This window comes from Globicephala melas, chromosome 1 (genome assembly GCF_963455315.2).
Source record: "Globicephala melas chromosome 1, mGloMel1.2, whole genome shotgun sequence".
NCBI lineage: Eukaryota > Metazoa > Chordata > Mammalia > Artiodactyla > Delphinidae > Globicephala > Globicephala melas.
In genome coordinates, this window is record NC_083314.1 from 171,241,171 (window position 1) to 171,268,783 (window position 27,613).

The 27,613-nt window shown below is 41.1% G+C and overlaps 1 protein-coding gene and 1 non-coding gene across 5 annotated transcripts in view; both read left to right on the plus strand.

Moving 5' to 3' along the window:
* Positions 1–388: 388 nt before the first annotated feature.
* USP48 (ubiquitin specific peptidase 48) overlaps positions 389–27,613 on the plus strand; it is a 66,859-nt gene continuing 39,634 nt past the window's right edge. For all 4 annotated transcript variants that reach the window (XM_030875693.2, XM_030875701.2, XM_060309934.1 and 1 more), the window contains exons 1-8: positions 389–771; positions 12,833–12,953; positions 14,122–14,278; positions 16,913–17,040; positions 17,379–17,503; positions 17,990–18,098; positions 21,895–22,028; positions 22,637–22,719. In XM_030875693.2, the coding sequence (XP_030731553.1) occupies positions 638–771; positions 12,833–12,953; positions 14,122–14,278; positions 16,913–17,040; positions 17,379–17,503; positions 17,990–18,098; positions 21,895–22,028; positions 22,637–22,719 (991 nt within the window). In that variant the 5' untranslated portion in view covers positions 389–637. The remainder of the gene's footprint in view (positions 772–12,832; positions 12,954–14,121; positions 14,279–16,912; positions 17,041–17,378; positions 17,504–17,989; positions 18,099–21,894; positions 22,029–22,636; positions 22,720–27,613) is intronic.
* On the plus strand, positions 20,178–20,312 carry LOC115867311 (small nucleolar RNA SNORA18). The gene has a single exon (XR_004045056.1). It is a non-coding gene; the product is annotated as a small nucleolar RNA SNORA18 (small nucleolar RNA).

Below are 27,613 nucleotides of genomic sequence, written 5' to 3' on the forward strand. Positions count from 1 at the left end.
GAAAGGAGTCAGAACCGGTCCAGGCTCGAGTTAACCCTTCCAGAGAGCCGACCCTGGTTTCTTTGGTGACCCAGGTTTCAGGTCCCACCCCACAATCCAGCGGACCTATGGTGTGCGTTAAGTAGCCTCTCGCGTGATCCTTCACGGTTAAAGGGGAAGTACCAGAGGACAAGAACAGGCAGACTTTAGCTCCCCAGGTGCCCGCTTGGAAGATTAGTGGTGCGCAGAACGCTATCCTAGACAGGAGCTGAGACGTCGCTTCCCCTGCAGCGCCGGTGAGGACGTGGCAAGGGTCTCAACTAGCGGCTTCCCCTTCCTCCGCCCGTCGGGCAAGAGGCGCAAAGACTGCTGGGAACGCGCATGCGCCCACCGCGGCGGGGAGTACACCTACAACGTCTGCGGGTGCGGGGGGTGTCGGGTGTCCGCGGAGGCGCTTTGCGGCCGGTCGTGCGGGTCGGGTGCGGGCGCGCGGGCGGGCGCCCGGGCAGAGGCGCGCGCAGGTGATTGACTGGCCAGCTGGCTGAGGGAGCGCCTGGTCCTCATCGCTGGCAGGTGGCGGAGCCGATTTGGGCGGTGGTGGAGGCGGCTGCGGCAGCCTGGGCGGCCGGGCTCTGGAGGCACTCCTCGGGCCAAGGCCATGGCCCCGCGGCTGCAGCTGGAGAAGGCGGCCTGGCGCTGGGCGGAGACGGTGCGGCCCGAGGAGGTGTCGCAGGAGCACATCGAGACCGCCTACCGCATCTGGCTGGAGCCCTGCATCCGCGGCGTGTGCAGGTGAGGCCCGCGCACCGGGCCTCGCGCCCCCCTCGCGTCGGACCTTGGAAAACCAGGCCCGGGGCTGGGGGAAGGAAGACGGCGGCCCTTTCCGTGCATCTAGCGGGCGTGGAGAGAACAAGGTGGAGGTTTCCTCCTTTCCGCCTTCTGGGCGACCTGGGAGAAAGGCAGCCTTTCCGGGCTCTGCACGGAGGTGATGCTGCTGAAAGCCCTTCAGAAAAGGTTTTGGGTTTTTATTAGAAGATGGCGGTGGAGATGGTTGAAGGCAGGAACTAAGACCTTAGCAAACGTTGGTGGTTGGTATATCCTGGCCACTGCTCGGTTTTTTGGTTTGTAAAATGGGAACTTCTGCGAAGTGAGCTTCATCACTGTATATCTCGTATTGGTGTTGACGCTGAAGGCGTGATCATATTTTTGGGTAGGGCGGCTTTCGGAAAACGTACGGTTAGTCTGCGTCATCGGTACCCTTCATCCCCAGTTGACCTTCCCCTCTCTCGGTAATCTAGTATTTTTTAGCCTTTTTGGGGGGGGTGGGGGGTCGCTCTGGCTGAACACCACTCTACCGAGTACAAAGTTAGAGCTGTGTAAGTGCTGTCCTTCACTTCTACTTAGCCCGTGAACCTTGTCTTTCCTTTTAGATCGAATCCTTAGCTGTTTTTCCACCTTTTAACGCGGGAACTATAGTTTGTGTCCGGAATGTTGTTGAATTGACTTGGCCAAGCCGGGCATGCTCAGTAGCCTTTCATCAAGCATTTAGTAAAGACTTTCTGGAGTTTTTACATTCCACGGTGGGATCCGGAAGGAATGGAAGTCAAGGTCTCAGATTTGGAGCTTTAGGTCTAGTATGGGAAGTGAAACAAGTTAGAGAGCTTCCATAAAGCAGACGAATAATTCCAAGCTCTGGGAGTCTGGCTCATGAGGAAAGCAACAGTCAGTACTGGAATGACGTGGCCGTGTATAATATAAGCTTCAGTCAGTTTCTCCACATATTAGGTTCCAGAGCAACCAAAAAATATAAACTCTTTCATTGTAATAGTTATGATTTTAATGGAAGTAAAGGAGTAGAAATTAGCTGAGATCACTATAAGGGGAATGTCACGGATGTGAGTTTTAAGCTGCAATTGCAAGGTTTATATCCAAGCAGTTTTTTTCATAAATAGCTTTGAGATATAATGCACACATCATATGATTCACCCATTTAAAATGTACAACCCAGTATTTTTTATTTGTATAGTCACAGGGTTGTTCAGCCCTCAGCACAATCCGACCCCCCTAAAAGAAGCTCTGTACCCGTTAGCTTGGCACTCAATCCTCCCTGTAAACCCCACTCCCCGCCCTCCCCCAGTTCGAAGTAACTACTGATATACTTTCTGCCTCTAAATTTGCCTATTCATATGGCCATTTCATGTAAATGGAATCATACAGTATGTGGACTTTTATGACTGGCTTCTTTGACACCATAATGTTTTCAAGGATCATCCATGTTGTAGTATTTGTCAGTATTTCATTTCATTAAAAATCGTTTTGTAAAAGTCATGTAAAATGCACAACGAAATTTACCATTTTTTAAAAAAAATATTTATTTTTGGCTGCGTTGGGTCTTCGTTGCTACTCACAGGCTTTCTCTAGTTGTGGCGAGCAGGGGCTGCACATTGCGGTGGCTTCTCGTTGCGGAGCACGGGCTCAAGGCACGCGGGCTTCAGTAGTGTGGTGTGTGGGCTCAGTAGTTGTGGCTCGTGGGCTCTAGAGCGCAGGCTCGGTAGTTGTGGCGCACGGGCTTAGTTGCTCTGTGGCATGTGGGATCTTCCTGGACCAGGGCTCGAACCCGTGTCCCCTGCATTGGCAGGAGGATTCTTAACCCCTGTGCCACCAGGGAAGTCCCACTATTTTTAAAGTACACAATTACACGGCATTAAGTACCTTTACGATATTGTACAAACATCACCATTGTTTAGTTCTGGAACTTCTTCCATCATCCTAAAGGGAAACTCCATATCCATTAAACTCCAGTCATTTCCCATTTCCCCCTCCCCCACCCCGTGGCAACCACTAATCTTTTTGTCTGTAGATTTCTTTATTCTGGATATTTTATATACGTGGAATCATACAATACGTGGCCTTTTTTTGGTCTGGCGTTCACTTAGCATAATATTTTCAAGGGTCATACATGATATAGTATGTATCAGTATTTTATTCCTTTTTATGGTTGAATAATATTCCATTGTTGGATATACCACATTTTATCTATTCATCAGTTGATGGATTTAAATTTCCCCCCCCCAACTTTATTGAGGAATAATTGACAAATATAACTATATATATATATATTTATATATATATATATTTAAAGTGTACAGCATGGTAATTTGATGGACCTTGTGGAATGATTACCAAGATCAGGGCAATTAACACATCCATCATCTCACAGCATGGTTAAGTTGATGGATATTTTGGTTATTTCCGCTTTCTGGCTGTTGTGAATAGTGTTGCTGTGAACATTTGTGTACAAGTTTTTGTTTGAACACCTATTTTCAGTTCTTTGGGATATATACCTAGGAGTGGAATTGCTGGGTCATAGGATCACTATGTTTAACATTTTGAGGAACTGACAAATTGTTTTCCAGAGTGGCTGCACTATTTTACATACTCACAGACAATATATGAAGATTCCATTTTCTTCTCATCCTTACACTGTTTTTGTCTTATAGCCATCCTAGTGGGTGTGAAGTGCTATCTCATTGTGGTTTTGCTTTGCATTTTCCTGATGACTAATAAGGTTGAGCACCTTTTCATGTGCTTATTGGCCATTTGTAGATCTTTGGAGAGAGGTCTTTTCACATTCTTTGCCCATTTTAAAATTGGATTGTCTTTATTACTGAGTTCTAAGAGTTCTTTATATATTCTGGATATAAGTCCCATGCATTTGCAAATATTTTCTCATTCTGTGGGTTCTCTTTTCCCTTTTTTTAAAAAATGCTTTTCTTATTTATTTTTTGACTGCGTTGGGTCTTCATTGCTGCAGGGGCTTTCTTTTTCTTTCTTTTTTTTTTTGCTTTACGAGGGCCTCTCACTGCTGTGGCCTCTCCCGTTGCGGACGCGCAGGCTCAGCGGGCATGGCTCACGGGCCCAACAGCTCCGCGGCATGTGGGATCCTCCCGGACCGGGGCACGAACCCATGTCCCCTGCATTGGCAGGCGGACTCCCAACCACTGCGCCACCAGGGAAGCCTGAGGGGCTTTCTTTAGTTGCTGAGAGCAGGGGCTGCTCTTCGTTGCAGTGTTTCTCATTGTGGTGGTTTCCTCGTTGCAGAGCACGGGCACTAGGCACGCGGGCTTCAGTAGTTGTGACACGCAGACTCAGTAGTTGTGGCGCACAGGCATAGTTGCTCCGCGGCACGTGGAGTCTTCCTGCACCAGGGCTTGAACCTGTGTCCCCTGCATTGCCAGGCAGATTCTTAACCACTGCACCACCAGGCCGTGTCCCCTGCATTGGCGGGCGGATTCTTAACCACTACGCCACCAGGGAAGTCCGGTTTTGCCTTCTTTGAACCGGCACATAGCACAAAGAGCCTGGGAATGTTGAGTCAGTCACCAAAGTTTTGGAAAGGGGTTAAAGTTAGGCAGTGACCTGCTGTAGCGCCCCTCCCCCCCTCCCCCGTCAAAGGATGGGGAGCCTTCTGAATTCCTTATTTGTTGACGTCTGGTTAGAGACCCGTTTGTGATTATGAAATAAAATGGTAGAGGGACAAGAATGTTCTTAATTAGAGGGGACTAGTTTGGAAGGGAGTTCCTGAACTCAGTTAATGGACCTAACCTAACCAGCTGTCATTCTGATAGAGTGGTGACATTTGGAGTTACAGAAACAAGTTGAAGTTTTTGAGGAAAATTCAGACAGTAAATGGTTATTATTGGAAACATTTCAGTAATCATTGGTTAACCTATTCTCTCCCCCTCCCTCCCTCTCTTTCCTTCTCCCTTTCTCTCTCTCTCTCTGTGTGCACACACAAATCACTTTTTAGAAATCTGGTGCTGCATTAGGCAAAGCCTTAGTGGAGTCAGGGGTCTTCCCTGGAAGCAAGAGAGTTGGCTTACTATCCTTCATTGATTTCTACTTGGGCTGTGTGAAATGATGTCCTAAGAGCCAAGAAACTAAAAGGTGTTGAGGGAGAAAAACAAAGCAATAACTCTTTAAATGACCACGCAGAGGGAGTAATATCTCCACCCTCCTCTCCCATTCAAATAATAAAATTTCTTTGTATTGCATAGCATCTATGAAATCATTGACTAAATTTCTGTCCATTGTGCTGGAAAACATACTCCTAAATGACAGATCCTTGGAGATCTGTCAAAACAGAGCTAAAACTACCACTCTTACCTATGGTCAGTGTAGAAGGAACTTTGCACCCCTAGATACTTAGCCTACTGTTTTTTTCCCCCACTTTGCAGTTTTTGATTTGTGAAAAATTGTTTCCTTTCTGTACAGTTTTGGATATCATTGCAGATGTCTCCTTTTCCTTCTTGCCCACACCATCTAATCAGCTCCCAAGTCCTATTTCATTGCATTGATATGCTGGAATTCAGCTTTCTTCTATTGCTTGCATTGCCACTAAATTGGTTTAGACTAGGAAAATTGTTATGTCTCAGGCTTTGTTCAGCCTCGGTCCATCATTTACATTGCTGCGAAAGCGTTTGTTGGCCTAAAATCACAGCGAATAACGTCACAGCTGCTTAACATGTCATACCAAACATTTGGGGAACCTGCCCCCTGCCTACTGCTGTAGCCACTTGGTGTTCTTATATCCATGGCCCTAGAAAAAAAAAATGTACCTGTTAGAATTCTTCATTTTGTTTCATTGCCACAGTGTCAAACATATTCTGTGGACACGTGCCCAGAAGTATTGAAACAAAATATTGGTGCCATTTAACATTTTGAGACATTTTCTCAAGTTTTTCCCAAAGCGTTGTGTTTAACAATGAATGGACAGCGACTCTCACTTTACCGTGATTCATGATCAAAACTTTTTTCTTTTGGCCGCACTGCGCGGCCTGTGGAACTTCCCCGACCAGGGATCAAACCTGTGCCCGCTACAGCAGAAGCAGAGTCTTAACCACTGGACCACCACGGAAGTCCATCACCAAAATTTTTTTGCTGATTTCATAAGTGAAAACATCTTTCATGGCTGTTTTAAACTCACATTTCTCTGGAGCTGAATGTTTTCCCCTGTGTTTGTTAACTGGTCTTATAAGAAAGCTTAGAGGAAGAGGGGCAAAGCTGTTTTTAAGAATTCGGAGATCAAGGAGTTCCGTGGAAGTCTGACGGTTAGGACTTTTCACTGCCGTGGCCCTGGGTTCAGTCCCTGGTTGGGGAACTGAGATTCTGCAAACGGCGTGGCGCGACCAAAAAAAAAAAAAAATTAGGAGATCTGTTAGAGACTGAAATGGATTGTTGGCTCTTGGAGGTAAGTTAATAACAGAAAAAGCTTTATTTCGTTAGTCCATATTTGTTAGGGTTCCTAGATACAGGTGACAGAAACTTTAACATAGTGTAAGGGAAGTGCCTCAGTTAACAGATCTAGGGAGGTGTTTGTTTTAATTCAGGAAAGATGTGGACAAATAAATCATGGCTAGGGCAGGGAAACACTTGAGCCCAGGAGAGTCATGAACCTCTTAGAGCTGTTTCTCATGCAAATCAGCATGTTGTTTCCTTCTTAATGTTAGGACAGCTAAGCTGTCAGAAGGGTCTGCTACTGAAGAGGGATTGTTATTTTGGGGTTGTTTGTTTTGTCTTTCTCTCAGTTCCTATTTTAAATATCTTGTGAGGCTGGTTTTGGGTGCTAGATGGGAGCTGCATCTCAGCAGCCCTTGCTAGAACCACAAGAATGGAGGAACAGTTTGTTCTCAAAGAAAAATAAAAAAGGCGGGGAGCTGAAGAAACTAGGCATGTACAGTAATAGTCAACTGCCACACAAAACAGAAACCTAGTCATAAGCCGACTGATGCATAAGTAAATGAGATATGAGTAGTGGGAGAGAGCCAGGGGAGAACCAGGATGGTGCTCTTCATGCTTTGTTTTTGATTGTGATTCAGTTCTCCCTCTCTGATTCCCCTGTAGGCAGAAGGAAGGGTTTCTGGGAAGAAGACCAGTGGAGGGTGGGTAGAGGGTACCCACTAAGGTTGTAGGAACTTACTATTTCAGAGAAGGTGAATGGCATCACTCTACCTAGATTAAATCGGGGCTACTTGTGACCTTGAAAAAGTTACTTGCTTTTTAAGTCAGCATTAGCAAATTCAGATGCTTTCTAGGGCCAAGTAAGTTGTATAAATTTGAGTCAACAGGCTAGGGTATTTACACATCAAACATGTAAACATGTGTCCCTGTCTCACCTGTCTCTCAGCCTCCTTGATCTGTCTCTTACACTGATGGAAACAGGTATGCAGAAGTATTTTTCTACTATAAGAAAATTGGTACAAACAGGATGATAGCTGATACTTGACACCTGTAGCCTACTCCTAATGGGGATAAAAAGGAGCTTGGGGCTTTGGAGACTGGGAGAGGTTTTCTTCTACAGGGGGATTTCATCTAGCCTTCTGCACATGTCATTCTGCTGCACTGCTTAGGTTGGCTTGGAAGTAATGGCTTATAATATAAATTTTTATTTATTTACTTATTTATTTATCTTTGGGTCTTCGTTGCTGCACACGGGCTTCCTCTAGTTGCTGTGAGTGGGCGTTACGCTTCATTGCGGTGCGCAGGCTTCTCATTGCAGTGGCTTCTCGTTGCACAGCACAGGCTTTAGGCGCGCGAGCTGCAGTAGTTGTGGCTCGCGGGCTCTAGAGCACAGGCTCAGTAGCTACAGCGCACGGGCTTAGTTGCTCTGCAGCATGTGAGATTTTCCCGGACCAGGGCTCGAACCCGTGTCCCCTGCATTGGCAGGCAGATTCTTAACCACTGTGCCACTAGGGAGTCCCAATAGAAATGTTTTTATGATTTATGCTTCTTAAGTAGATTCTCCACTGCTCCAAACAAGAAAATAAATAAACAAACAAAAAAATCCTCCACAACATTGAGCCCATGTACCAAAAGAAGGCTTGGCCTCAATTTGGAAAGCTTTAGTTGGTTAGCCTAAGCTACTTTTAATGCAGTGGCTCACCACTGACTTTGGTTCTCACCTGGAGTGTGTCCTTAGGCACCCGGAAGCCATAGGTTCTCTGGGGAGGAGGGTGGCGGCTGGTGCTTTAACACAGGTTCATCTCATCTACACGGTGATGGCATTTTAGCTGATGGAACCTTATTCAGTAACACCTCACCATCAGTTAATTTAAGAAAAGCAAAAACAAAAAAACAATGCCAGCGTTCTAGGGCTAAATAATACAAGTCGCTCCCAGCTTCTCACATCTGTTTTTGGAAGTCTTTTTAAAGTTAAAGAAACCTATTGCGTGACATTTTTACTTCATAGCTGTGTATTTTATTTGCTCATTGAGGCCAACTTTGGACCAAGTGTACAAGATTTATTGTGTGTGTGGGAGGGGAGGAGCGTGGACAAGGAGAGCCTCCTTTTGTTCATTTTCTCTATTTTGCTGTTAGGAACAGGAGACTAAAATCAGAATGGTTCTAATGGAACCGTAGTTGAGAGAATGATCTGTGCTTTTGACCCACAGGAGAGTGCCTGTCTTCCCAGCCAAAACCTGTGAAGGACTTACCCCTCCCTTGTTTACGAGGAGAAAACAAACTTGGTATACCTTTGAAAAGCATATTGGAAAGAGCAAGTACATACTTACTTAGTTTTAGAGATAACATTTTCACTCTAGTTATTGATGCTAACTTTTCCTGTTCTAAAGACCTTGCAGGGCTTCCCTGGTGGCGCAGTGGTTGAGAGTCCGCCTGCCGATGCAGGGGACACGGGTTTGTGCCCCGGTCCGGGAGGATCCCACATGCTGTGGAGCGGCTGGGCCTGTGAGCCATGGCCGCTGAGCCTGCGCGTCGGAGCCTGTGCTCCACAACGGGAGAGGCCACAACAGTGAGAGGCCCGTGTACCGCAAAAATAATAATAATAATAATAAAAAATAATAATAAAAGAATCTTCCTTATTTATTTATTTATTTTTTAAAAGAATCTGCCTGGTAAGTCCTTGCCCCTATTCCAAGGAAAGATTTTAGGTTGCTTTCCCCTGTCTCTGAATCAGGTTTTTTTGTTTGTTTCTTTATATCTTCTCTTGGTAGAAGAGAAAAATTACTTTTGTGTAAAAGGAGAGATTGCTTTTACTCATTGTAATTTCCTTGTAGTAGTCCTTTACCATTAGAGGTGAGTTATAGGCACAAAAAATAACTCCTTTTAGATCCTCCCCCCTCCCCCCACAGTGGATCAGTTGTACTTTTATTTCCTTAGTAAGTTACTTTCCAACCTGGCTTTGACATAATCCTGAAAAAACTGCTCTTAAGTTGGCCAAACTTGTTTTCATTTTTATTTTTTAAAGCCAAGAAGACAGTGTGTTTAAGTGGAATATTAAGAACAATTATTTACTGATTTCCCGATTATGTAGTACTTTCCAGAGTTCTAAATCTGAAAGATACAAAATGTGATGGGGGAACATAGGAAGCCCTTTATTCTTAGTTTTGCAGCCAGCAGGTAGAGGTAAACCTCCTCAAAGATGGTTGTTCCCAGGTTATAGTGCGTCTTGTTATCTAAACAAACAAACAAACAGGTCTGTCATACCCCAAACACACACACTTTTTTTTGGCCACACCACCTGGCATGTGGGATGGGATCTTAGTTCCCTGACCAGGGATCAAACCCGGGCCCCCTGCATTGGGAGCATGGGGTCTTAGCCACTGGACCACCAGGGAAGTCCTCTTCACACCCTTTTCTTTATTTTTAAATTTTTTTTTTTTTTCTTTTACGGTGTGCGGGCCTCTCACTGTTGTGGCCTATCCCGTTGCGGAGCACAGGCTCCGGACGCGCAGGCTCAGCGGCCATGGCTCACGGGCCCAGCCGCTCCGCGGCATGTGGGATCTTCCCAGACCGGGGCACGAACCGTGTTTCCCTGCATTGGCAGGTGGACTCTCAACCACTGTGCCACCAGGGAAGCCCTAAAAATTTAATTTTACTTATTTTTGGCTGCATTGGGTCTTCTTTGCCGTGCGCGGGATTTCTCTAGTTGCAGCGAGCAGGGGCTACTCTTCGTTGTGGTGCATGGGCTTCTCATCTTGGTGGCTTCTCTTGTTGCGGAGCACGGGCTCTAGGCACGTGGGCTTCAGTAGTTGTGGCTTGTGGGCTCAGTAGTTGTGACTCGCGGGCTGTAGAGTGCAAGGCTTCGTTGCTCCGTGGCATGTGGGATCTTCCCTGACCAGGGCTCGAACCTGTGTCCGCTGCCTTGGCAGGTGGATTCTTAACCACTGCACCACCAGGGAAGTCCCCCCCACACCCATTTTTAAACACTGCTTTGTTCCTTGCTTTTTTCAACTAATGATATTGTTACATATCACAACATAATAAAGTTTCTCCTTATCTTTTTTTCCTAATTACAGTAATTTCCATTGCTTGGCTGTATTATTTAGCAGATTCCTATTGATGGGCATTTATAGTGTTTCCAATCTTTTACTGCTGTCAATAAAGCTTTAGTGGGTAACCTGAAATATTCAGAACATACTGACTTAATAAAGTCCTTCACAGCAAAAGAAAATCTAGGCTCGTATGTTACAGTCAGTTGTGTATCTTAAGTCTCCTTTAATCTGGATAATTACTCAGTCTTTCTTTGTATTTCATCATATGGAGGGGTTTTTTTTAACGTCTTTATTGGAGTATGATTGCTTTACAACGGTGTGTTAGTTTCTGCTTTATAACAAAGTGAATCAGTTATACATATACATATATCCCCATCTCTATATGGAGGTTTTTTAAAAGTATAGGACACTTACTTTGCAGAAAGCTTCTCAACTTGGATTTGTCTGGTGTTGGCTTATAATTGGGTTTAGGTTATTCACTTTGGTAGGAAAACCACAGAAGTGATGTTGTGCTCTTAGTGCACCACACCAGGAGGGGCATACAGTTAATTAGACCCATTACTGGCTACTTAAACTTTGATCCTTTGGTTAGGTGGTATCTGCCAGGTTTCTCCACTGAAAGCTATATTTCCTTTTGTAATTAATAAACAACTTGTGCTGAGATAACTTTGAGACTATGTAAATACTCCGTTACTCCTCAAACCTTCCTACACTGGCATCCATTGACAATCCTGCATGATTTCGTTATTAATCTGATGGATGCCAGCCAAACGGTGAATTTCTAATTCTGTCCTTTCTTCCACATTGATAGTTGGCTTTCTTCTTTAAGGAGGAGATTTCTCATCCATCCATCCATCCATCCACCCACCTTACTAATGGATTCCTACATTATTGAGCGGGTTGTAATCCAATCATTATTTTGTTGCTCCGATTGTTCCAGATTTGGGTACAACCTCTTCCTTTTAACATGTCCCCCTCATTCTTTGAGTACATCCTTATTTTGGGGGCACAGCAGTATGTCCATGTTTATCTTGCCCAGGCTTCAAATTGGCCATCTCTCCCAGGAGCTCTGGGTTCTTCGCGTGGGGAATATTTAGAAATCAAGATCTGCTTGCTCGGTGTGTTCGTGTTACTGCTCTTAGGCCCTCGGCTGACAAAAAACTGTCTCGTTTAGGCTGCCCATTAAATCTAAATTTCAGATAGACAACAAATACTTTATAAATATGTCATTGATCTGAAATTCAAATAACTTCTGTCCTGTATTTTATCTGGCAACACTAATCTACCTGTCTGTATATATTAAGACCCTGTGGATTTTGACTTAACACCTGTTATTCCTAATCAATACTGCAGGGTTGGTTTTATTCTTCTTCCCTTATTTGTAACTTTCCTCTCCAAAACTTGATTCCCTTCATCCCCAGTATACATGTACTTATTTGTTAAATTGCAGAATGTACAGAAAGTTTCAGAATTGTTAACCCATGTATCTTTGAAAAGGAAGCTATTAAATCAGTTTGTTGTTTGTTCCTTATGTCTTTATCCTGACACTAATAAACTTGCTAATGACCAAGTTCAAGTTACTTGGGTCAGTGCCCCACCCTCTTCCTTTCAGTGTATGTAACTCAATTGAAATATGTTATTGTTTGTGTTGAATTTAGGGTTCCCTCCATCCTTACTGATTTGTGTGTAACATTCACATGGCCCCCAAATTCAACAGTGTATGGAACGGTATATTCAGGAAAATGTCCAACGCTTCTTTTTTTAAAAAAATCTTAATCCTACTCATGTTCTACAGGTAACCAGTTTCACTAGTCTCTGATTTATCCTTTTGGTGTTTTTCTTTTTTTTTATACTGTTATTTTTTCATTGAAGTATTGTTGATTTACAATGTTGTATTAATTACTGTACAGCAAAATGATTCAGTTATACACACGCATATATACATTTGTGTTTTCCTTTTTGCTCAAATGAGCAGATACATGTGTATTTTATTTCCCCATCTTTCTTAACATAAAAAATGCCATGCTATAGATAACTCTCTTGTACTTTGCTTTTTGCTCATTAATATATCTTAGAAATTACATCAGTTCACAGAGATCATCATGTGTTTTTCCTGTCACAGTTGTGTGGTACTCCACTGTGTGGATGTACCATATTCCCTATGTTTGGTCATTTGGGTTGTTTCCAGTATTTTGCAGTCACAAACAATGCTGTAATGACTAACCTAGTGTATGTGTTTTTGCACTGTTGGAGGTCCATCTTCAGGATGAATTCTTAGAAGTGAAATGGATAGGTCAAAAAGCAGGTGTGTATGTAGATTTGTTAGCAATTGGCAAAATTCCCTCCTGTAAGAGTCCTACCAGTTGGCATTCTCATCAGCAGTAGATGAGTTCTGTTTCCCCACAGCCTCACAAACTGGGTGTGATATTATGCTTTCTCAGTTTTGCTAATCTAATACATGAGAAATAGAATTTTAAAAATGGTATCATTATAGTTTTAATTTGCATATTTCTTTACCATGGAACTATGGTATTTTTTAATCATACAATATTTTTTCATAGACGAAACTGCAAAGGAAATCCGAATTGCTTGGTTGGGATTGGTGAGCACATTTGGTTAGGAGAAATAGATGAAAATAGTTTTCATAACATTGATGACCCCAACTGTGAGAGGAGAAAAAAGGTAAGCCATCATTTTTTAAGCGATTTCTATATGGCATTCTTGTGTGTTTTATTTTGTGCCTATGATCAGAAACCATTACTGATTTCAGGTAACCTAAGCAGCTTTAAGATCAGTAGTGGAATTTAAGACTCTAAAGCACTTGAATTGGAACAGTTCTTGATGGTATGCTTTAAAACAGGTAGCTATGTAATCCAGTAAGCCTTTGAATAATAGTTTTAGTTCAGTGCTGATTCTGCGTTTGCTTTAATGTAGCATGTTTTATGTTGAGCTCTTTTTAAGTCTCTTTAAAGGAGGTGGTAAATCCAGGGCACAAGCTCTCAATGATATTACTTTGCTTTCTTGGGCTTGTATTTTTACATATTATACATACAACAGAAGTTTTACCTTTTTTTTTTTTTAACGGTAATACACATTAATACTTTCTAACGATAAAGCCTGGCCTTTACAATATAGTCACCTGTACAGGTATTTTCTCTCTTAAAAAGAACGATTCTTTGTAAGTTCAGGAATTCTCAGCCTTATCTTTAGAAAAAATTGCAACTAACTCCCTCCATCCCCCCATCTCCCAGATCTATAGGATAAAAAGGAACTTTTCTGGAAGTTTCACTTTGTCATTCTGCTGAATGCTGGGCTCTTAGGAATATAGCAAACGAAAAACCTATGTACATATGTTTAAAATTGATGTTTCCTAGAGCCAACTGTTCTCTTAAGCTTAGATTTAAGTGGCTGGAGAAGGCTAGAGATGCTGTCCTAAGTCTTTCCCCACTCCCATAGTCAACCCAAATGGGGCTTTCATGATAATTATGCCCTAACCTTTCCTGAGAGAGGCTCACAGGGTTTAGTGGTTGAGGCAGTTTAACACATTTTTAATCAAATTAAAAAAAAATACTTCTCAGGCTTCCCTGGTGGCGCAGTGGTTGGGAGTCCGCCTGCCAATGCGGGGAACGCAGGTTCATGCCCCGGTCCGGGAGGATCCCGTGTGCCACGGAGCGGCTGGGCCCATGAGCCATGGCCGCTGAGCCTGCGCGTCCAGAGCCTGTGCTCCGCGATGGGAGAGGCCACAGCAGTGAGAGGCCCGCGTAATGCAAAAAAAAAAAATAATACTTCTCATAATTTTTTTATTTAAGGGGAAACTGGTTTTATAATTGTAAATTCTGTGTCTTTGTAGAACTCATTTGTGGGGCTCACTAACCTTGGAGCTACTTGTTATGTCAACACATTTCTTCAAGTGTGGTTTCTTAACCTGGAGCTTCGGCAGGCGCTCTACTTATGTCCAAGCACCTGTAGTGACTACATGATGGGAGATGGTATCCAAGAAGAGAAAGGTGAGTGGGGATGGGTATGGGGAGGGCTTACTGCTGAGCTTTTTGCTAGCTAGACCACTTTGAACCAACCATATAGAGGAAACTTCAACTACAGTTTCCCTCTGTAAGACACTGTGATTGCAGTCCATTAAATTCTAGTGATTGAGAGAAATTAGTAAAGCAGACAATGTTACTCTTTTGCCTAGTTTGAGAGACTTAATAAATACTTCAGTGTACGCACAGCCTTTTGTCTTGATTCCCAAATAGGCTGATTTACAAAATACCCTCTAAAATTAAGATTAAATTAACCAACCTTGGCAAAGCAAGCTACTAATATGCGACTACACTCATTGCAAATTTAGAAATCAGTTTCAAACTGTTCTAGTGGAATTATTTAGTTTTTTTATGCATAATATGTGGATTATTATTCCTAATTGATATTTCTATTTAGAGATTATTCTCTTTGAGATGGAACTTCCATGGAATGACCAGGTTTTTCTTCTCAAAGCTGGGGGATAGAGGGAAGTGAGTATAAGATTACACAGGTCTAGGAGCTCCAGGTTGGGAACCTTTGACTCTTGTTCTCATTTGTAAATCCTGTGCTGTCTTTTATGTGATCTGACTTGGGCACATAGCTCATCATGTCTTTGGCTCTGAGAGAGAAAAGATAGGGTTCCTAAGTCCCACGTCTTCCTTCTTGCTGCTCTTTAGACAACTGTAATACTTTTGGTCCTTGTTAACAGTTCAAAACAGTGCTTAAAAATTCTTACGTTTGTTTCCCCAAAGCTTTATTCCTATAGTTCTGAATATTTAAATCTAGATTAATAGTATAGAAGATATTGATATTTAAAGAATTAGTGTATGTAAAGGATGAGTAATGGAAAATGGATCATTTTCAGTTTTAGCATTGTTTTTGCTGAAGTATAAATTTACCAATGAGAAGATAGCTAAATAACAAGTGGAAACTAAATGTCTATTTTGTAAAATGATGTACCATGGCCACCTTTGGGTATTGTGGTTTTAATATGTATCTTCAAGAGATGTGGTTTTTTTTGTTTTTTTAATTTCTAAACACTTAGATCTTACTATTTCACCAAAGCCCTTAACCTTGTTCTCGGATAAGAGTGTGCATTTCTGGTGCTATTAGCAGACACAGTGCAGTGTAGTGAGAAGGGTTTGTGTTGAAAATGATGGGACTTGAGTTCTAGTCCCAGCTCCACTACTCCTTTATTTTACAGGTAGGAAAACCAGCAGAGGATAAGTTATTTAAGATCTCATGTAGTATCTAATCTGTAAATAAGAAAGTTGGAGTAGCTACAAACTTACTTGAAGGGCTTTTAACATCCTGTAAAGCCCCTGCACCCCAGGAAGTAAGATTTTTATCTTTATTTTACAAAATGAACTATTGACTTCCTTTTCACAATTGGTGAGTCGCAATTGGTAGTAAAGAGGTAAACCATTCAGACCAGTCAGGAGACAAACTACACAGTGATTTGAACTGACAAAAAATTATTAATAGGAAATTAGAGTAATAGGGGAATTGGTTAGTAAGAATTGAAAAGGACTTGAAAAAACACAGATATAGCAGATAGGGGAGCAGCCACTACCCCAAGGGCTGAAAAAGAATACAAAAGGAGGAGTCCCACACCCCCACTGACCAGGCCTGAGATCCAGACCTCATTGGAGAAAGCACTGCCTTCCTGAGCTCACTGGATGGCCAAGAAGGTGCTGAGATGCCTCAGTGGGTTTCCTAGCTGGAAACTGTCCTCAGGGAGGTATTGGGCCTTGGAATCTCTTGCAGAGAGTGTCCAGGAGGTCATTCACAGGGTGGTCATTCAGGAGGAAATGCCTCACAAGAGGCATCCCACTGAAGCTACCAGAGGAGGTGCCGGGAGAAGCTGCTGGCCACTGCTGGCTGAGGGAGCCCACAGAGCCTGGTGAGACACGGAGTGGAACCCTGGAGCGCCCTCTACTGACAAGACTCAACGTTACACTAGCTGGCAAAGGAGGAATCTTTGCAGAGCTCATCTCTGTTAGCACAGAGCAAGCAAAGAACGGTGGATTTGGAGCTGAGAGGCAGTTAGTTAATCGATAACTGGCACAGAAGAGAATACACAAATCTTTTAGGGCTCTTGAGATTCATGCTTCCTATTTTCATACCTTCTCCGAACTCACTAGAACTTGAAACTAAATTTTAAGATCTTTAACAGTAAGTTGTTATATTGTTCATTCAAGTTTGAATCAGTGTGCTTGAGATTGCTGTCATTTGCTCTGTTTGTGGCAAGTTCACGTTAATGAGATTATATTAAAGTATTTGGCCATTTAATGCAAATAGTAAATATAGTGTATGGTTTTTATTACTGGAATGGATGTTTCGGTGTGATTTGACACTCTAGAAGCCATAGTCATGATTGCTATTGTTGTTGTAACATATGTATAGCCTCTTGCCTTTAGGGGATGCATATAGGCAGTCATGGCTGCCTCATGACTTCCAAAAGATGTGATTACTGATTTCTTTTAAAGTTTTAAAACTATAATAAAACATTATTATAGTTTGGATATAAGGGTGTTTAATTATAATTGTGTTCTCATGTGAAGAGGAGTACATTTTTTAAAAAGTAGCAGTTTTTAAAAGAACAAACATTTCTTTAATAGATTATGAGCCTCAAACAATTTGTGAGCATCTCCAGTACTTATTTGCCTTGTTGCAAAACAGTAATAGGCGATACATTGATCCATCGGGATTTGTTAAAGCTTTGGGCTTGGACACAGGGCAGCAGCAGGTAAGAACCTTTTATTTTTTTAAATATAAAAAGCATTCCTTACAATCTTTATAGAAAGAAATGAAGAAATTTTTTAAAATTAATTTTTTTCTATTTTATTTACCGTTCAGTATATTATACATTTTCCTTGATCTCATTTCTGAAAATCCATATGTGGGCACAAACTGATTCAGCATAGCTCTAGTCCTTGTTCCAAAATGCTAAGTTCAAAGTACAAAAGTACAAAATGCTAAGTTCAAAGTTTCTGGATTATTTTACTTATTACTATTTGTAACAGAAATTGAAAAGCAAGGTATGATTTTTTTTTTTCTTTTTATTAACCCAAACCTGCATTGTAGGATGCCCAAGAATTTTCAAAGCTCTTTATGTCTCTTTTGGAAGATACTTTGTCTAAACAAAAGAATCCCGATGTGAGGAACATTGTGCAACAGCAGTTCTGTGGGGAATATGCTTATGTAACTGTGTAAGTGTGTTTCCACTTTTTCATCATGCATTTTATTCTAAGGCGGTTGCTTCTGTGTCTTCTAGTTCAGTTCCAGGTTATGGATTTAGTGGCCTATCATGGGACCTGAAGTATTTATAGTAATACGTTTCCATGGGAACATGTAAACAACTGACTAGATAATTGCAGTTGAACGCATCCAGGTGTTGGGAACTGTGGTTGAGCTCTTGCTGTTTACTTCATGGCTGTGGTCTGGGCTGAAAGCATGAGATTGGAGCCTGCTGGAGTACTAAAAGTAAAACAACTCTTAAACTTTTTCCTAAGCATAAAGTGCATGGCCTCATCAATCACTTTGTTTTCATTTTTTTGAATATACATAGTGTAGATAATTTCAATGACAGAATTAAGGTAATAAATGCTTCTTTGTGTATTTCCAGGATGTAGTACAGTAGAATGTTATTGCTTTTCCCACTCTGATCTTAATTTTATCACTCTGCTTTATTACAGGTGCAATCAGTGTGGCAGAGAATCTAAGCTTTTATCAAAGTTTTATGAACTGGAGTTAAATATCCAAGGCCACAAACAGTTAACAGATTGTATCTCAGAATTTTTGAAGGTATTCAGATTTTGGCGTATATGTTGTTTCTGTTCATTAACACTATTCTGAATGTCTTTGATTTTATGAATAAATTCATCATTTCAACTTTTTCTACATACGAGTGTCTCTGTTTATGTAATGATGTAGAAGAGACTTTGTAAATTATAAAATATTAAAGTAGGCTGCATTTAAAATAATTTTGGGGGCTTCCCTGGTGGTGCAGTGGTTGAGAGTCCGCCTGCCGATGCAGGGGACATGGGTTCATGCCCCAGTCCGGGAAGATCCCAAATGCCACGGAGCAGCTGGGCCCGTGAGCGATGGCCGCTGGGCCTGCGCGTCCGGAGCCTGTGGTCCGCAACGGGAGAGGCCACAGCAGTGAGAGGCCCGTGTACCGCAAAAAAAAAAAATAATAATAATTTTTGACTGTTTCAGTTTATTTTATATGTAGAGTTATGTATGTGCAAAAACTTGTGTGATTGGGGTGTAACAGAGTAAGAAAATGTAAGTGATGTTACCATAAGGTTAATTTACTTTTTCATTTAATGAGAACTAGACAGTGTTGAATGCAAATATTTTTTTACATCAAATACGGCCATTCTTCAGCCTCTCCACTCCATATCTGTGTGTGTGTGTGTGTGTGTGTGTGTGTGTGTGTTTATTTTGGCCACACCAGGCGGCATGCGGGATCTTAGTTCCCCAACCAGGGATTGAACCCGTGCACCATGCATTGGGAGCATGGATCCTTAACCACTGGACAGCCAGGGAAGTCCCTCTTTGTATATTTAGATTTACGCAGAGACAGGGAAATGGTTCCCCTTTGTTTGGAGTGGAAAAGTTGCTAAGAGGCAGCCTTTGTTATCATGTAGGAACAGACACATAGCATGGTATTGATAGGTGAGCTTATTATATAGCTTCCTTTCTTAAAATAATTTTGTACTTTTCCTCCTCCTTTAGCACAACCATTAGAATGCTTGAAGTTCTCATTTATTGGGTTCATTCAGCTAAATATTGAGTGCTTACATGTTCAGGCAGTGTTTCAGCTGTTGGGAATAACCATATGGAACAAAACAGACATTTTTGCCTTTAAGAAGCTTATAGTGATAATGGTATGGGGACCAGTGACGGACAATAAAATAAATGGAAGTAAAACATCTAGTGTGTCAACTGTAATAAGGGCTATGGAGAAAACTAAAGCAGGGAAGGGGCATGGAGAATGTGGAGTGTGATTGAAGGTGGAGTAGTGAGTCATCCAAGAATTGGGGAGAAGAGTGTCTGGGGCAGATGAAATAGCAAGTGTAGAGCATGAGACAAGAATGTGCCTGGGGTTTGAGGAATAGCAGGGAGGTCAGTGTGGTTGAAACATAGGGAGGATGATAGAAGATGACATTGTGGAGGTAACTAAGGACCATATCAGACAGGGCCTGGTAGACCTTTGTTGGAAATCTGACTCTGAGTGAGATGAGATACCATGTAGGGCTGTATGCATAGGAGTGATGTAATCTGTTTCAACAGGATAACTCTGGTTGCTGTCTTGAGAATAGGCTGATGGTGGGGCAAGGGGGCAGACAGAAGGAGTTGATGGTGGCTTGGACCAAGGGTTAGCTGGAGAGGTGATAAGCAGTGTTTGGGTTTTTTCAAAGTAGAGCTGATAAAATTGTAGATTGGATATGGGGAAAAAGAGAGGAGTCAGGGATTACTAAGGTTTTGCCCTGAGCAACTGGAAGAATAAAGTTGGCATAACTAAGATGTGAAGGAGTGTGGGAAGAGCAGGTTTGGCAGAGGAATTAGGAATTTGCGGTGGGGCATGTTAGATTTGATAGGTATAGTTCAGGGGAGAAGTCAGGGCTTGATCAAATCACCAAGGGCATGAGAGAGACGAAGACCAAGGATGGAACCCTGGGACATTCAAACATTAAGAGATCAGAGAGATAGGGGAGCAGCTAGTCAGAGATGCTGAGGGGGATGTGAGTTGAGTAAATAGGCGAGTGTGGCTTCCTGGATCAAATGAATAAAGTGGTGGTACTAGTATTGTATTACTGTATTTATTGTCTTGTAGCGTAATCTGTACCAAAAAGCTCTTATAGAAACATAAACGAGGTTGAGGTCTATCCCGATGGAGCTTTTTCTGTAAACCTACAGCATTGGAAATGCCTCATAGAGTAACTATGTGGTTTCCTTTACTCACAGAACTACCTGTTGTATCTGTGGGAAAGAACTAACTATAAGACAGAGCTGCCAGGGCTTCCCTGGTGGCGCAGTGGTTGAGAGTCTGCCTGCTGATACAGGGGACGCGGGTTCGTGCCCCGGTCTGGGAGGATCCCACGTGCTGCGGAGCGGCTGGGCCCGTGAACCATGACCGCTGAGCCTGTGCGTCTGGAGCCTGTGCTCCGCAACGGGAGAGGCCGCAACAGTGAGAGGCCCGCATACTGCAAAAAAAAAAAAAAAGGACAGAGCTGCCAAGTAAACTGTGAAAAACCTAAGTCAAACTTTTTTTAATCTTAGATATTGGCATATCCCAACGATCTGTACTGTTGTAGGGTGTGATAGCTTAGGAATGAATATGATTTGAACTTAATACAATTTTAGAGGGTGTCAAATTCAGAACCAGACATATCCATCTCCTGACCCTAAACATGGTCCTACAGTAAATTGCTTGAGGAAACTGGATCCCAAAGGTTATAGGTGGGGAATTTTGAAGTTTGTCCGTATTCCATTGGAGATCAAAGAAGCCCAACTAAAAGAGTTGTGGACTGACTGACATGACAGCTGTGGATTGAGCAAAACTTCTTTTTGAAAGGGCTATCTTATCTTGAAGATTATGACTTTGGAGATTATCACTAAAATAATCACTAAGGTGATTGGCAGTGGAAAGAATCAGAACATGTGAAATTCCTTAAAAATTTATTGACTTAAATAATTTTGCCTATGTTACACATAATAAAAAAACCCTTTACACTGTGCAGAAAGTCAGCATAAATAAAAAAAGGAAAAATTTAAAAAGAAACCACCATTAGCTCTAACATTGCGTTTTTCTGCACTCTTAGTTTTGTGTCATGAATGTGGTTCAGTAACTTTAACTGTGTGTGTTTGAAATTTGTATATATAATTTCATATTCATTGCCCATATGTAGTTTCCGCCCATTTTCACTGTTTTAAAATTAATTTTGCTGCATCAAAGTACCTATGATTTCTTTTAATTAATTAATTAATTTATTTATTTTTGGCTGCGTTGGGTCTTCGTTGCTGCGCGTGGGTTTTCTCTAGTTGCGGTGAGCGGGGGCTACTCCTCGTTGCAGTGTGCGGGCATGGGCTTCTTATCACGGTGGCTTCTCTTGTTGCAGAGCATGGGCTCTAGGTGCACAGGCTTCAGTAGTTGTGGCTCACGGGCTTAGTTGCTCCACGGCATGTGAGATCTTCCCAGACCAGGGTTCGAACCCGAGTCCACTGCATTGGCAGGCAGATTCTTAACCACTGTGGCACCAGGGAAGCCCCTTATGATTTCTTTTCTAAACCTACTTCCTTACAATTCCCAGAATTGGGATTATCAGGAGAAAAGATCTAAAGCCAAGTATTTTTAAAATCATACGTTTTGGAAAGAGAAACATTAGTTTTAAATCATTGTATACAAATTAATAATGTCACTGCTAAGCTAATACAATCTTATGTGTCCTGCATTATTTATAATAACTTGATCTTAAAGAGCTTGAATAGAAATAGAAGCTATTAACTAAAATGAAATTATAATTTGCATCATAGGGTTGATCACTTAAAAAATCTTTTCTTTTTTTTTTTAATGTGTCTTATTCCTGATCAGGAAGAAAAATTAGAAGGAGACAATCGATACTTTTGTGAAAACTGTCAAAGCAAACAGAATGCAACAAGGAAGATCCGACTCCTTAGTCTTCCTTGTACTCTGAACTTACAGCTAATGCGTTTTGTCTTTGACAGGTAAATATGTGCATGTCGTAGTGTTTGTTGCTCACTGTGGACTAGTATGTACAGATTTTACCATAGATAAGATAGTAAAATGCTTATAATTTGAAAGTCAAGATTTGGGGATGAAAGTTACAGCCTGTCATAATTAAGAACTGGAAAAATAGAGAATCCTTATTTTTTATTCTGAAAAATTATTAAAAACTGCCAAGGAAAAGCAGACATTTAGGTAGGAACTGAATTTCCTTGACATTCTGTTTTACTGTATAAGGACTTGAGTAAATTTTCTACTCACTACAGTACGTCTGCCATTCCCATGGAGATAGATCAGGCAATTTTTTTTCACATGTGCAATTCTTCTGTAAAGCAGGAACATGTATGGTTTCCTTTGTAATAAAACTAAAACTTCTAGAAATGTACTGTTTGGAATTAGCACTTTAAATTCATACCTTTTAGGGTGTTGATTATTTATTGCCCAATTCTAAGACAGTATTATGTTTTGAGCAAGATTGCTAAATGAAATCTACCTAGCTGCTATCCAGTTTATTAAAATAACCAGTAGACCTTATACATTGTTTTATGGTTGTTTTAAATATAAATATAATTAGCTTTTTCTTGGTTAGGCAAACGGGACATAAGAAAAAGCTGAACACCTACATTGGCTTCTCAGAAATTTTGGATATGGAGCCGTATGTGGAACACAAAGGTAATATTTTTACCAAGCAGTGATAATTATAATGCTCAGAGACGAACCTGTGATCTATTTGTGTTCAGTACAGAGTAGCATTTTACTACTAAATTTTATTTGCTAATCTTTGAGAACAAAGGCATTTTAGGTGAGCCGATATGTTACTTTCATTTTCTATGAGTGAGTACATAACAAAGATTAGATGGTTCATGGACGTATATTGGGATTGACCAAAATGTTCGTTCACGGAAAAACCCGAACAAACTTTTTGGTCAACCCAGTATATAATTAATGGTATAAAAGAATAAAAAATGAAAAATACTTAGCTGTTCCTGTACTCAAGGCTTGTTACCTTAGCCTCAATACCATATCTGTAATTCCTCGTAAAATTAAGGGTCTCCAAGCTGCCTCCATTCACGTTTTTAAAAACCATTTTATCAAAAACATTAGATGGCCTAGTTCCAATATTTATGCTATAATTATATATATGACCACTGATAAGTTGTAGGATGTTGCGACAGAGTCTCTAATAACTTACTCTTCTTTTTCTTTTGGTAGTCTTCATCCTACCAAACAGGATGATTCTTGTTAGAGAAAAGAAACATCTTGCCCTTTGTTTCTCCTGCCCGTACTGGACAGACCATTTTACTTCTCTTTTAAGATTGACCTTAATGTTTGTGAAATTTTTAATACAGAAATTATATCATAAACTCTGTCTCCGTAGAAAAGTTCTGGTGGCAGCTTATAAATAGGAGCAAGCCATAAAGTAAAACCTTCAACAGAAATGATTGGGGAGGTTGGGGGAGGTGATGTGGTAAATATTTAAGCCTTAAAATGTATGGTGCTCTCTAATCAGTACTGGAGTTTAAAATTTACACCTGTGGAAGAAGGAAACTACTGTAGAAGTTGCTGCTGGACTTTGTTACTATTATATTTGGCTGAATGAATAAACTTTAGCAGTAGTTCACTTTACGTAGTAGTTTGCTTCCTGCCTCCTTTGTTTAGGTAATTATTTGAAATTAGAGAAGCCTGATGGCTTAGTGATTTCTCAGGGTCAGAAACTTAGGAGATGTAAAAGTATTCCTTTCCTTTTTTTTTTTTTTTTTTTTGGGGTGCGCTGTGTGGCTTGCAGGATCTTAGTTCCCTGACCAGGCATTGAACCCGAGGCCACTGCAGTGAAAGCATCCAGTCCTAACCCTGGACAGCCAGGGAATTCCCAAATTATTCTTTTCCTTGACTCCAGTGTATGATTTTGAATAGTTCTTATTATTCAATTTAGTATATATTTGTCCAATTTGTATTGTAAAGAAAACCTTTGACCATAATAAGTCAAAAAAGCTGTATATATAATTTTAGTATGTTGGATTACTAAGTAATTTTTTTTTTTTTTTTTTGTGGTACGCGGGCCTCTCACTGTTGTGGCCTCTCCCGTTGTGGAGCGCAGGCTCGGCGGCCATGGCTCACAGGCCCAGCCGCTCCGCGGCATGTGGGATCTTCCTGGACCGGGACACGAACCCGTGTCCCCTGCATCGGCAGGCAGACTCTCAACCACTGCGCCACCAGGGAAGCCCTACTAAGTAATTTTTAATTAGAGAAATAAAAATTCTTATTTTAGAATTGTTAGCTATGACTGGTAAAATTAATCCAGTAGTTTGTAGTTATAGACCTGTTCACACTCTTTTGTAATGTTTGTTATACAAATGTATTACCTCATATAGGTAGAATACTAGAAACAAGTTAACTTGTTATAATTGCACAGGGTTCATTCTAGATAATTAGGAAAATTCAGAAAGCATAAAGAAGAGTTATAAATAAGAGCCACTTGTAATTCTATCACCCAGATAACCAGTATTTATATTTTACTAAATTCTTATTCATGTATATCTACACACACATATCCACACAAAGTGGAAAAGATAGATCTAAAAGATGATCTATTTTTTAAAGAAGAATTCATTTGCTTCTTTAAATAGTGAACCTGCAGATATACGGAGATATGTAGACAGAGGGATTCTCATACCTTGAACATTTAGCAGCTTACCCTCTAACTCCTGCCATATTTCTTGGGGATTTTAATATCCCTGTAGACCATTTTAAGAGTCTGAATAAAATTCATAGACTTTTAGAAGAAACCAATTACATTTAAAGATTTTTGTTGATGTGGATCATTTTTGAAGTCTTTATTGAATTTGTTACAATATTGCTTCTGTTTTATGTTTTGGTTCCTTGGCCACGAGGCACGTGGGGTCTTAGCTCTCCACCAAGGATTGAACCCGCACCCGCACCCCCTGCATTGGAAGGCGAAGTCTTAACCACTGGACTGCCAGGGAAGTCCCAGAAACCAATTACATTTAAATGTAGTTATCAAAATACTGACACAAATTTGTAATACAGTAATATAAGTGCAAACCAAAGAACAGGTTCCAGTAGTCAAAACCACTGTAATTCTTAAGTTGATGAGTACAGTAAATTGATAAGTATAAAATCAGGTTATCTGCAACAATGATAATGTGATAATGAAAGCCGTGATGTCTATTGGTAGTAGAGTCACAGTTACTGCTAATCCTTCTGTGGTTTATTGTCGTCATTAATAATTTAGGGAATACTACTAAGTACCACTGTTGTAGACAGTCTTCAGCTGACCTCATTAACAACTACTCTCCTTCAGTGATTTTGTCTTTCACTCGGCCTCAGTCCTTCTGAGGGTCATAGCTACCTTTTTCTTCCATAGTTTAAATTTCATACATCTTATTCCATCCTATTTTTCCTCCTCTTCTTAAAATTATAAAATGTAACACATTCATCGAAGTTAAAATACAAAAATGTATGGCTCAGAATTATCACAAAGTGAATATCTTCACGAGTACCACCCAGGTCAAGAAAAAACATTCCCAATACTCCAAAGATTCCTGTGTGCCCCACCCAGTTGCAATCTCCTTCCTCCTGAAATATAGCCAGTAATCTGACTTATATGGAAATCACTTTTTTGTCTTTTTGCTTTAGCATTTTACCGTGTAAGCTTGTGCCCCTAAACGTTATAGTTTAGTTTACCCTTTTGCCTCCTGGGACATAGCCAGGTGAAATCTGACCCATCATTAAATCTTAACCTGCCTCCTCTGCTCCTTCATCTGGGCCATTGATCCCTGGAGAAAAACACCACAGGTCTGTCTGTCTTCTTAACCTTTTTATTTTGGAGAATTTCAAATTTATATGGGAAAATCCAATCTGACAGTTTTGATCTTTTAACTGGATCAGTTCATCTATTTACACTCTTAATTCCTCTAATTCAAATTTACATCACTTTTTATAGTTCCCTGTCACTTGCATATATTATCAAGTTTCTCTATAGAGAGCCCAGTTTTATAATCCATGACTGATACTGGTGGAATATTATTCAGGTTTATTTTTGCTGTCTGATTTGGTTATTTTAATGTTGCCATGTCTTCCGTACCTGGTTATCTCTGGAAAATTTTTATTTTATTTTTTATTTTTGCCGCACTGCATGGCATGTGGGATCTTGTTCCCTCACCAGGGATCGAACCTGCGCCCCCTGCAGTGGAAGTGCAGAGTCTTAACCACTGGACCACCAGGGAAGTCCCTGGAAAATTTTTTACGGCGATTCACTTAGGGCTGGGATGAAGCCACCTCCTTCAGAGAGACCTCAGGTTTCTTTCTGCCAGGCACCTGGGGTCCCTACTAGTTAGGTATCATCACAGATCAAGTTCGCTACTTGAGGTTCCCTTGCTCACTCACGCTATAAGAACCCGGCCAATTTAACCCCATGACATTTCCCCCCATTCTCTTCCTGTTGTTCTGCTCAGGGTTAAGGAGTTTTCTTTAGGTTCCCTGAGGTTGGGGAGTGGAGAGGTGGTTTCTCGTTCACCTTTTCCATGAAGTGATTGGGAGAGTGCAGTGTAGTAGAAAGAAGAGTGGGTAGGTGAGTCTAGGTAAGCCCCGAAACGTGGAGTGTGGAAGTGCCCACCTGGTGGATACAACCTGGGCTGGGCTGTTTGCTATTACTGTTTTGTTCTTTCAGTGATTAACCTGGAAATTATAACATACCTAACTCTTAGAGTTAACAACTTTACCCTCTAAAAACAGTACAAGGACCTCAAACCACTAGGAAATAGATATTCTCCTAAGTTGTTTATTGTTTTCATATGTGTTTTAGTTCTACCTTAAACAAAAAACTGATAAGGGGAATCCTATGCCAGGGGCCTAGGTTCGATCCCTAGTTGGGGAAGGAAGCTCCTGCAAGCTGCTTGGTGTGGCCACAGCTGCCAAACACACACACACACACACACACACACACACACACACACACACACACACACACACACACACACACACACACACACACACACACACACACACACACACACACACACACACACACACACACACACACCCCCCCCCCCCCCCCCCATAGGATGCCTTATTATCTGTAGAATTATTGGTGTTAGTTTACCTACCTCCTCTGTTTATCATTCCTTTAATATTCTAGACCTTCCAACTGGAACACTTGAATTAAGTTTGTAAAAATGCCTTTAGTAAGGGTCTGTTGGTATCAAGTTATTTTCAGCATACTGTCTGGAAGTATATTTATTTCTTGTTGTGAAATTTACTCTAAGGATTAACAGTTATTTTCACTCAGTACAATTAGAGATTCTGTTGTCTTAGGGCTTCCTTTGTTGCTGTTGTAAAGTTGGTTGTGGTTTAATTCTTGTTTCTTTATAGGTGACCTGTTTTATTTTGTCTGATTTTGAAGATCTTTTTTTGTTTGTTTTTGTTTTGGTGTTTTGCAGTGCCACTGTGACCTGTTTGGGTTGAATTTTAGTGTATTTATCCTCCCTAAAGGATAAATTTCTCAACCATTATGTCTTAAATTTTTTTCTTTTCCATTCATTCATCT